Here is a 12,314-nt window from a genome sequence, read left to right on the forward strand (position 1 = left end):
GAAAGATGTGGACAAACTGGAGAAAGTCCAGAGAAATAACAACAATTATTAAAGGTCTAGAAAACATGACGTATGAGGGAAGATTGAAACAATTGGGTTTGTCTAGTCCCCCTCTATTCGACATTGGTGAGGCCTCATCTGGAGTACTGTGTCCAGTTTTGGGCCCCACACTACAAGAAGGATGTGGATAAATTGGAGAGAGTCCAGCGAAGGGCAACAAAAATGATTAGGGGTCTGGAACACATGACTTATGAGGAGAGGCTGAGGGAACTGGGATTGTTTAGTCTGCGGAAGAGAAGAATGAGGGGGGATTTGATAGCTGCTTTCAACTACCTGAGAGGTGGTTCCAGAGAGGATGGTTCTAGACTATTCTCAGTGGTGGAAGAGGACAGGACAAGGAGTAATGGTCTCAAGTTGCAGTGGGGGAGGTTTAGGTTGGATATTAGGAAAAACTTTTTCACTAGGAGGGTGGTGAAACACTGGAATGCGTTGCCTAGGGAGGTGGTTGAATCTCCTTCCTTAGAAGTTTTTAAGGTCAGGCTTGACAAAGCCCTGGCTGGGATGATTTAATTGGGGATGGGTCCTGCTTTGAGCAGGGGGTTGGACTAGATGACCTCCTGAGGTCCCTTCCAACCCTGATATTCTATGATTCTAGTCTGGAGAAGGGACGATTAAGGGGGGGGACACATGATAACAGTTTTCAAGTACAATAAAGGTTGTTACAAGGAGACAAGAGAAGCAGCAATGGACTTAAATTGCAGGTTTAAAGGCTGGTTCAGGTTGGACATTAGGAAAAACTTCCTAACTGTCAGGGTATTTAAGCACTGGAGTAAATTGCTTAGGGACATTGTGGAATCTCCATCATTGGAGATTTTTAAGAGCAGGTTAGACAAACACCTGCCAGGGATGGTTTAGTTATGTAGTCCTGCCATGAGTGGACATGCAGGGGAGTGGACTAGATGACCTTTAGAGGTCCCCTTCTGTCCTATGATTCTAAGATATGTTCCTTGAAACATTAAGTATGTCTCATTTCAGTGCTGCAGGTTGTATCAGTAGTGATGACAGGAGTAATCTTATCATAGGGATCGTCAGCAGCCTGGTGAAGGGACTGTACCATTTAGCAAGCCTGGAGTGATTTGCGTGGAGTAGACTCAGTATGAGCATAGGCCAGGTGTAGATAGCACCACCTTGCTGCTCCTGACCTAAACCCAAGCTTTGCCTTAGCAAAGAGAAGACGTTAACAATTTGTCCTACAGTGCTCATGTACACTGTTCCCTTCATGTTCTGCAGCATCTAAAAAGGCTGAGTGCTAGTATGTATGTTAATGGCATGCTGGGGCATTGCTCAAAGAGGGCAGAGTTAAGATTGTGTTGTGGAACTGATGTTTATTTTAACTGTGTATTTCCTGGTTTTCAGAGGTTTGAATGCAGCTGTACTTAATGTTTTGGAAGGGCACCAGGCACTCCCTGGACAACCTTATCTCTGTGTTAAAGTATTTTGTCAGTGAAGTTCCTAGGTGTTTAAAAAGAAAAATCACAAAATCAAAAATATGTTGTTTTTTGTAGGAGATACTGTTAAATTAGGGAAGTGTAGTTACCGCTCTGGACAGCACTTTGAACTCCGATGCACTAGCCAGGTACACAGGAAAAGCCCCGTTATCTGATTTTTTTTAATTAATAAAGAATGCATGGTTTCAAAACAATAGATACTTTATTTCAAAGGGGGGAGGGTGGTTGGCTTACAGGGAATTAAAATCAACAAAGTGGGCAGGTTTGCATCAAGGAGAAACACACACAACTGTCACACCGAAGCCTGGCCAGTCATGAAACTGGTTTTCAAAGCCTCTCTGATGCACAGCACACCTTGCTGTGCTCTTCTAATTGTCCTGGTGTCTGGCTGCTCAAAATCAGACATCAGGCGATTTGCCTCAACCTCCCACCCTGCCATAAATGTCTCCCCCTTACTCTCACAGATATTATGGAGCACACAGCAAGCAGCAATAACAGTGGGAATGCTGGTTGCGCTGAGGTCTGACCAACAGCACCAGCGAGCTTTTGAACATCCAAAGGCACATTCTACCATCATTCTGCACTTGCTCCTTACTACTGTCCAGGCTTCATGAGCCATGGGAACAAGGGGTAGGCTGGGGTAGGTGTGACCATGCAGTGCTGCCAGCTGGGAGAGCAGCCTGAGGCAGAAGCCTCCAGCTCACAGGAGAGCAGTGTTGCAGCAGAAGCAGTGGAGCCGAACACCATGCCCTGGAGGTTGCTAGGAGCTGGGCAGGGAAGACGTTCCCAGAATCCCCAACCAAGCTACATGTCCGACGAGGACAGCTACCAGTCCTACTTCACTGTCTGCTGCAGAGTTGCAGGAAAGCAGAGTTGCAGCGGAAGCGGTGGAGCCATACACCATGAACAAGGACAACTAGCAGTCCTACTTCACTGTCTGCTGCGAAGGCACACAAGAGCTGCTGCTGTGTAGCAATGCCAGCTGCTGCAGGTGCTTCTGTGTCAAATGCTTGGAGATCCTGGTCGGGCAAGGTACCTCGGGCAAGGCAAAAGAGCAAGAGCCCTGGAGCTGTTACATGTGTCAACCATAGAAGTGGTATGGGGTGTTACAGCACCAACCGGACTGGAATGTACAGCTGCAAGACTTCTTCACCAGCGACAAAGGACAGGAATGTGATGCACCTAAAGTCTAAAAAGGCACGCACATTTCCCAGAGTCACTACCCTTGATAACAGAACATAAATGATTGCATTGGCCACTTGGATCACAGCGGCCCCCACAGTAGACTTGCCCACAACAGCAGCGGTGACGGTGAGCTGAGCAGGCTCCATGCTTGCCATGGTATGGCATCTGCACAGGTAACCCAGGAAAAAAGGCGCAAAATGATTGTCTGCTGTTGCTTTCACGGAGGGAGGGGCAACTGATGACATATACCCAAAACCACCCGGGACAATGTTTTGGCCCCATCAGGCATTGGGAGCTTAACCCAGAATTCCAATGGGTGGCGCAGACTGCAGGAACTGTGGGATAGCTAGCCACAGTGCACCACTCCATAAGTCGATGCTAGCCACTGTAGTGAGGACACACTCCGCCGACTTAATGAGCTTAGTGTGGACATATGCAATCGACTGTATAAAATCGAATTCTAAAAATCGACTTCTATAAAATCGACCTAATTTCGTAGTGTAGACATACCCTAAGTCTGCAGCTACAACTTACTCTTAGCAGTATAGGAGGATCAGAGAGGTGGGAAGTGGCCCATTCATCTCAATTAGATGTTCTTAGCTAAAAGAGAATACCCAGTTAAGATGAATACAGCCTCAAAACAAGTTCTGAAAGGTGTGAACTGATTCACTCATCTCACTGGATGTTCTTATCTTCCCTCCCTTGGTTCCAGTGCTTGTGGCCAAACACCATGCACTGATTAGGCCTGTTCTCAACTCCTCATTTGGTTTCAGCACAGTATGCTTGGTGCATGCCCTGAGCATGTTCTCAACTCCCAAATATGATTTCAGTGCTGCATACAGTGCCAGGCATCTAACTTCCCCATTCCATTCCTCACCCCAGTGTCTTCATTGTATGCCTGTGCCATGGATCTAGCGCAGAGGTGGGCAAACTATGGCTGGCGGGCCACATCCGGCCCGCGGGACCATCCTACCCGGCCCCTGAGCTCCTGGCCTGGGAAGCTTGCCCCCGGCCCCTCCCCTGCTGTTTCCCCTCCCCCAGAGTTTCAGCTCACTGCACTGCTGGCACAATGCTCTGCGCAGCGGGGCTGTGAGCTCCTAGGGCAGCACAGCTGCAGAGCCACGGCCTGACCTGGTGCTCAGTGCTGCACGGCATGGCTGCCTGTCCTGGTGCAGCCGCGCCACCAGCTACCGGTGCTCCAGGCAGCATGGTAAGGGGGCAGGGAGCGGGGGTTGGATAGAGGGCAAGGGAGTTTGGGGGGTGGCTAGGGGTGTGGATAGGGGTCGGTGAAGTCAGGGCAGGGAACAGGGGAGTTGAATGGGAGCATGGGTCCCAGAGGGGCAGTCAGGAAGGAAAGGAGGGGTTGGGTGGGAGGTGGTGGGGGGAGTCAGGTAATAGGGAGCGGGGGGGGAGTGGATGGGGCAGGGGTCCCGGGGCGCAGTCAGGAAGGAGAGGGGGGTTGGATGGGGTGCTGGGGGGCAGTTAGGGGCGGTGGGTCCGGGCACGGTCAGAGAGAAGGGTTGTTGGATGAGGCAGGGGTCCCGGGGGGCAGTCAGGAAGGAGAGGGGAGGTTGGATGGGGCAGGGAGTCCGGGGGCGGTCAGCGGACAGAGAGCAGCAGGGGTGGATGTGGCTGGGGTCACCGGGGGGGGGGCGGGGGCCGGGCCATGCCTGGTTGTTTGGGGAGGCACAGCCTCCCCTAACCAGCCCTCCATACAATTTCAGAAACCCAATGAGGCTCTCAGGTCAAAAATGTTTGCCCCCCCCCCGATGTAGCGTGTCTGTTCTCAGCTCTCCACTCACTCTCAGCATGCCATGCACTGAACTTGCTTCATCACTTTTCCCATCATGGCCTCAGCACTGTGGGAACATATAATGAAACAGGGAGAGAAATGCTGGGGGGGCGGGTAATAGAGATCTAGAGTTTAGGGGAAGAGCTGAAGCCTTCCTAGATCCCACACTGCGCAACTCTGATCTTCCTTCCTTTCTTCCCCTCATACTCCTGTGCTGCTCTGCAACCATCCTTTCCCCCTAGGAACAGCTACGTCAAAGAGAGGGGTGAGCCTGGAGCCCTTTCCCCACTGTTGAAGTCAGCTATGGGGAAGGGAGGGAGTTCCGGGTTCTTTCATTGATCAGGGAGCAGTGAAGGAAAGGGGAGCCCCCGAGTCCCCTTCCTCAGCCTTGTGGAGATGCAACAGGGAGGAACTATGTAGGTAGGGGGTATTTGTAGGGGAGAGAGGGAGGCGGAGGAGGGCACAGATGGTTCTACTTCCCTTCTGAAGGGGAAGGTGCCCAATTTTTTCTTCTTATAGTTCTGGTGTCATGTTTCTGAGTTCCTAGAGAGCAAAAATCCTTAATAATTGAGGAACCAAAGCAAAACTACATTTTTCTTCAGCAGAACTCTGGTCATTGAACTGGGTTTTCAAAAACAGTGTTTAGATGATCTCTTGCATTAATAAGAGTAATTGTTTAGGGTGTGTGTTGGCAGCTCAGTAGCTATGGCAGAGCACAGCCCTAAGGATGAAGGTTAGCAGAGAGGCAAAGCCACCATCCTATACCTTCCCAACCCTCACACCTCCTGCACTGCTCTAGCACCCCCGCATTCCTCCCCCTCCCCACTGCTCCAAAATCACCATCACACCCAATATTCCAAATGTCAGGACCAAAAAGGTGATAAGAATCTGAAAATGTTATGAGCAGCTCATGTTAGGGGACCTGTCTATCAGAAACACCTTGAACAAATGAGCCAACAATTCGCTTTCTTTTGATCACACTCAGTTCCATTGTTCAGGAAACCCATGAAGAGTATGAGTTATGATTACATTACCCTAATTGATTACTATAGTCCTTCATCTTCCCTCTATTTAATTAATGCTGATTTCCTTGACAATACTTCTAACGTAAAATCAGAATCTGCATGTGGATTTTAGAGTACTTTAAAATGTCTTGGTTTCAGGGTAAAACTTACAAAATGCACCCCTGCAGAATGCAGGCAAAAGGGCAGGGAACATACATAATACATTCTCTCAAAGCTGCCAATGGTAGTGCTCAAATTCATGGTGCATGGGTGCAGCTCATGTTCAATGAGCAGTGATAGTCACCCTGAACCGCCTAATTACTGAGATACCACATTGCCTGCAAACCTTCTGGCTTCCAGAGAGCCCTAATCTTGCTGTACACATGCATTTCACTTTTTGTAGGCACTTCAGTTTGGCATGTGCGGACCTGGAGTTACAAACTTTACCCTTAAAACCTTTTTCAATATTGCTTCCCCAAGGGGACAGTGGGTACCATGAACTAGTTTAGATATATCCCAAACAACTGAGGTCAGTTTGGGAAAAATCAGAGCCAGAGGTTGAGCCTGAGGTGTGCACAAAAAGAGTTAGAAGAACCAGGTGATTTTGTAAAATGTTTTTTTAAGCTGACTCTCAGGAGACCCTGGCTCAAATGACCACAAATTTGGACCACTAACACAACCAATCACCCTCAAGAGACACAGCAAATTCAATCTGAATAATCGTGCAGATTTTAGAGAACTTACAATAGTCAACCTTTCAAGAGAAGTGATGCTCAACCTTAACTAGAGCAGAGGTGGGACTTCTCTATAACACACATAATTCATGTAACAGATTGGGAAGATCTGTGATCATACTCAACATTCATGAAATATCAAAGTACAGATAATTTCATATTGGAAAGCACACTTTCCAATGATCACAATGTTTAATAATAAAATAAGGTTTCAAAGATTTTTCTTTTGGCAGCTTGTTTGCAATGGATAAAACTGTAACTAACAAAAAGGTGAGTCCCATTCTATACAGTATAAAGGCATGCAGAGCAGATGTCATCAAAACAGAGATTTATTTTGTGTCATACCTGTGATTGTAGAGGCAGAGATTTGAACAAACAGTCATTGTCTGAAATCTATTGAGAAAAGATACTTTGCATTTACCTTTGGTATTCCAGAAGTGTCAAGCCAGGCCCCGATGATATTTTCAACCGATAGTCCGTACCTTTAAAATAAAATTAAACTTGTTTCATGGAACATACATACACAAATATGTATATTTTCCAGAGAAAAACATGTAAAAATAGAATAAAAACCTTGTAGACTAAGCAGTAGTTTATAATCCAGTTCTTGTTCTTTTTAATTAACATTACCAGAGATGACACTTGCAAATTAAGACAGATCTGATTCTATGTTTTTCAAACTAAAATGATTAATTCAGTGACTATGAAAGCTGACAGAAAAAGTACAAGAAGCTAAGCTGCATTTATGAAACACATAAGCATGAGCAGGTGCTCTGTGGTTCTGTTTGTGTGGCTTTTCTGTTTCTCTTTTCTGAGAAAGAAACAAAGGGAGCAAAATTAACTGGAGATTGTCAAAATCAGTATTTTACTGAGGCAGCAATCAAAATGAAAGGAAAAAATGCCAGAGTTAAAACTGACATGAAGTCTGAACTGCCTTAGATGTACGGACTTTAAAATGTACTGCCGGACTTAAATCCTCCTTAAAGTTGGTAAGTATATATATTTGGATGTCAGCTTTTCTACACCTGTTTCTTTCCCTCATAACATTTATGGGTAAACTCACAATGCACTCTGAAACCATAACTGCTAAGAAAGGAAACAATCTGTTACATTTGAACTCAGTGGGACTGAGTTACTCAAGTACGTAAGTATTTGTATGATGAGGCCCTAAATTTGCATCCTAAGTTACATGTACGCTTGCATGCTTCCCTGGATACTTGTCCATGTATTGCTAGCACACGTACCCTGGTACCCATACTGAGCATCCACATATGCTGTGCTAGTCATAGCAGTACACCGTGCACAGGAATATACTCATACCCACACTGCCCATTTTCAGTATGTGATGGTAGTGCTACTATTTCAAGGACAATATCCCACAGTCCTTTCTGTCACAGGAGACACTCTGGGAACTGCCTTGCTACATGTAGCTGGTACTGTATGCCACATTTGTCGACGGCAACTTCTGATCATCTCTCCCTTCTGCCAAACTTCACTGAAGACATGGAGCAAATCCCTGATGGTATGATTCTGCTTCAGCTTGTAGGACAAATGTTCATGCAGTCCAGTACCAGATGTTGGACAGAATGGGCCCAGAAAAATTTGAGATGCCTAAGATGGCTGATCAAAGGGGTAAATAAAAATCCACTGGGGTAACATGGAACACATGTTGAATGCTGGGATTACAACAGTATGCCCATGTGGGGAGTGCTGCTTCTAGTCCTAGAGAACTAGCATGGTGTGGTGGGACCACATAATCTTGGAAACCTGGGATGAAGACCATTTGCTACAGAACATCTGAATGAGGAAGCAGACCTTCACGGAATTGTGCGAGCATCTTGCACCAACCCTCCAGCTCCAGACCACTCATTTTCAGAAAGTGCAAAAGTGGGTGGCTATTGCCCTTTGGAAGCTGGCAACAACCACAGGCTCCAACTTCTCCTGGCGCCGGTGGGTGCTCGCGCCCCTGCCCCACCCCTGGCCCTGCCCCAACTCCACCCTTGCCCCACTCCCATTCCAACCCCTTCTCCACAGTTCCCGCCCCAACTCCATCCCCTCCCTGCCTCCTCCCCTGAGCGCACCGCGTTCCCTCTCCTCCCCCTCCCACAGCTTGTTACGCCGCAAAACAGCTGTTTTGCGGTGGCAAGCACTGGGAGGAGAAGTGGGGAAGGCATGCTCAGGGGAGGACGCGGCGGTGAGCTGGGTCGGGGAGCTGCCAAGTGTGTGCAGAGCACCCACCAATTTTTCCCCATGGGTGCTCCAGCTCCAGAGCACCCATGGAGTCAGCGCCTACGGCAGTAACTGGCAACCTGGTTGTTGGTTGCAAACCAGTTCTTGGATGGGAAGTCAACTGTTGGGGTGATGATCGTACAGGTTTGACATACCATCAGTACCGTGATCTACCCACAGGGAGTTGCCATAACCAAAGTCTCTGAAATTATAGTGGGATCTCAGAGGATGGGGTTTCCGAACTGTGCCGGAACCATCAATGAAACACACATCCCAATACTTTGTTCACCAAAAGGGACCAGTGAATATGTGATCCACAAAGGTTAGTATTCACTTGTTCTTCAAGGCTTAGTAGACCACAGGGATGGATTCATGAACACCAACATTGAACACATAGAAAAAGTTCATGATGCCAGGATACTAAGGAGGTCGGGATTGTACCACAGTGGAGAAGAATGGGCTTTATTTCCCAGAAGCGATGTGGTTACATACAGTTTTGCATACCTGCGCCTCATAAAGCCATATGCTGACATCACTGTCCCAAGAAAAAGTGAATTAAACTACAGACTGAATAGCTGCAGAATGAGAGTGGAGCGCACCTTTGTGCATTTGCAGGCTAAATACAAGGTCAACAGATAGTGTAGCATAAGTAGGTTTCAGAGTAACAGCCGTGTTAGTCTGTATTTGCAAAAAGAAAAGGAGTACTTGTGGCACCTTAGAGACTAACAAATTTATTTGAGCATAAGCTTTCGTGAGCTACAGCTCACAGATGAAGTAATACCCACCTGCTGAAGAAAAGAAACAGCTTGACAGAGCGAGAAGAGTACCCAGAAGTCACCTACTACAGGACAGGCCCAACAAAGAAAGTAACAGAATGCCACTAGCCGTCACCTTCAGCCCCAACTAAAACCTCTCCAGTGCATCATCAAGAATCTACATCCTATCCTGAAAGACGATCCCTCACTCTGACAGATCTTGGGAGACAGACCAGTCCTCGCTTACAGACAGCCCCCCAATCTGAAGCAAATACTCACCAGCAACCACACACCACACAACAAAAACACTAACCCAGGAACCTATCCTTGCAACAAAGCCCATTGCCAACTCTGTCCACATATCTATTCAAGGGACACTATCATAGGACCTAATCACATCAGCCACACTATCAGAGGCTTGTTCACCTGCACATCTACCAATGTGATATATGCCATCATGTGCCAGCAATGCCCCTTTGCCATGTACATTGGCCAAACCGGACAGTCTCTATGCAAAAGAATAAATGGACACAAATCAGATGTCAAGAATTATAACATTCAAAAACCAGTCGGAGAACACTTCAACCGCCCTGTTCACTCAATTACTGACCTAAAAGTGGCAATTATTCAACAAAAAAACTTCAAAAACAGACTCCAATGAGAAACTGCAGAACTGGAATTAATTTGTAAACTGGACACCATTAAATTAGGCTTGAATAAAGACTGGGAGTGGATGAGTCATTACACAAACTAAAAACTATTTCCCCATGCTAATTTTTCCCCTACTGTTACTCACATCTTCTTGTCAACTGTTTGAAATGGGCCAACCTGATTATCACTACAAAAGTTTTTTTTTCTCCTGCTGATATTAGACCACCTTAATCGATGAGTCTCATTAGAGTTGGTATGGCCACCCCCATTTTTTCATGTTCTCTGTATGTATATATATTTTCCTAGTGTATTTTCCACTGCATACGTCTGATGAAGTGGGCTTTAGCCCACAAAAGCTTATGCTCAAATAAATTTGTTAGTCTCTAAGGTGTCACAAGTACTCCTCATTCTTTTTCCTAAACTTGAGGAAGAGCTCTATGTAGCTCGAAAGCTTGTCTCTCTCATCAACAGAGGTTGGTCCTCACACCTGGTCTAAAGCTTTCTCTACACTGGACTTTTGTCGGTCAAACTTTTGTTGTTCAGAGATGTGAAAAAAACACACACATGAATTACATAAGTTTTACCGATCAAAACCACTGGTGTGAACCGTGCTTTGTCGGCGGGAGAACTCTCCTGCTGACAAAGCTACCGCTTCTCATTGGGGGTGGAATTATTTTTTTTCGGCAAGAGAGCTCTTTCCTGTCAAAAAGGAGTGGCTACTCTGTGCACATTTTAGCAGCACGGCTGTAGCAGCACAGCTGTGTCACTAAAAGGTGCGTAGTGTAGACAGAGCCTTAGGCCCCGCCTACACTGGCAAGTTTGTGCGCAGTAAAGCAGCTTTGAATGCTGTAACTCCTGAGGTGTACACACTGCCAAGCCACTTAGTGCGCAGAAACTGTGCAGATATAGTGCGCTAAAAAAACCACCTCTACGAGAGGCGTAGAGCTTTCTGCACTGTGGCTACAGTGCTGCGCTGCTAGTGTAGACACCGTGGTGATTACAGCACTGTGATTGGCCACTGGGAAGTGTCCCACAATGCCTGTTCTCACCTCTCTGGCCATCAGTTTGAACTCTACTGCCCTGCCCTCAGGTAACCAACCTTCAGCCCCACCCCATACATTCCTTTGCAAATTTGAAAGTCGCCTTTCTGTTTGCTCAGTGATGCATGTATGGTCTCAGCGCATCTTTCCAGGTGGCCATGCCTGCTCCATGCACCAGGCAATCCCCTGCTTGGAGCTCTGCCGAGCTGCTGGACCTCATTGGCATTTGGGAAGAGGAGGCTGTCCAGTCCCAGCTGCGCTCCAGCAGAAGGAATTATGATGCCTACTGTGACGTTACTGACTTGAACTGGGACCAGATAGATCATTGTTGCAACCAAGGTCCTGTAGTGGCACCAAATCCTACATAAAGGGGGTCATATGAGGTGTCTAAGATAAGGTTATGGTTTGCTGGTTATGATTATGCTATCTATATGTGTGTATCATTTTTGAAGTTAAAGTTAAGAATATTGGCTCTATACTGTCTGTATTTCAATCTTATGATATGCTTCTTGGTGACATCCCAGACAAGTTGGTGTCAGCTCTGCCTAGCCTGCTTGATGGCCCATTAAGGACTATCAGCTATACAACTGACCCATTGAGAGAAGGCAGACACGCCTTATGACTCAGCAAGATATGCAGGGACATGCCTTTGGACAGAATTCTGAGGTTTTTATGTGGACTTTATGTGTGATGTTATGATGCACTGTGCCACCAAGAAAAAGGAACTGAAGGAGTGGCGGGACAGCAAGAAGAGGTATCGAAAGGAGAATTTGGCACACCAGAAAGAAGCCACAGAGCAGCTCTTAAACATTATGGAACACCAAGCGGACATGCTCCAGACGATACAAGCTCTTCAAACCGAGCAGCTCCACGCCCGCCCTCCCCTGCAGCCACTGTCACAAAACTCTTTCCCATGCGCTCCCCCACACACCACCAACACACTCTTATCAACCTCTTGGCTCCACTCTCTACCTGCAGCATTCCACTCCTCACAGTCCAGCAGTGTGGACTCCCACTACTCACTGCACTCAACACCCATCCATCTTCAGTTTGGCTCTACTGAAGTACAGCACCCGCTGCATCATACTCCAAAGGAGAAGGTTGGGTATGATCCCTGGACATACACAAATCTGTAGTCATCCCGGGACCCCTCCTCCTCTTGAGACCTTCCATTTCCACATTCCTTCCATTCCCTCCTCCCTGTTGATGATTTTTTTCATTTGACTCTCTCCTCTGGTTGTTATCTTTCAATAAAATAATTGTGTTTATTCTTTACTCTATTAAGTGAAAGCAAATAGAGCACTGCAAAGTAACATAAAATTATGTTAAGGCCCCTTCTTGCATCACGTGCACCATTTACCTCCTAGCATTACAAGCACTGCAATCCCGAGCATAGCAACAAATATTAGTGGCTTT

At 46.8% G+C, this 12,314-nt stretch overlaps 1 protein-coding gene across 10 annotated transcripts in view; it reads right to left on the bottom strand.

Annotated features, from left to right (window-relative positions):
- AOPEP (aminopeptidase O (putative)) overlaps positions 1-12,314 on the bottom strand; it is a 387,253-nt gene that overhangs the window by 125,160 nt on the left and 249,779 nt on the right. For all 10 annotated transcript variants that reach the window (XM_073344962.1, XM_073344964.1, XM_073344963.1 and 7 more), the window contains one exon: positions 6,645-6,705. In XM_073344962.1, the coding sequence (XP_073201063.1) occupies positions 6,645-6,705 (61 nt within the window). The remainder of the gene's footprint in view (positions 1-6,644; positions 6,706-12,314) is intronic.

The sequence above is a fragment of the Lepidochelys kempii genome, chromosome 5, assembly GCF_965140265.1.
Source record: "Lepidochelys kempii isolate rLepKem1 chromosome 5, rLepKem1.hap2, whole genome shotgun sequence".
NCBI lineage: Eukaryota > Metazoa > Chordata > Testudines > Cheloniidae > Lepidochelys > Lepidochelys kempii.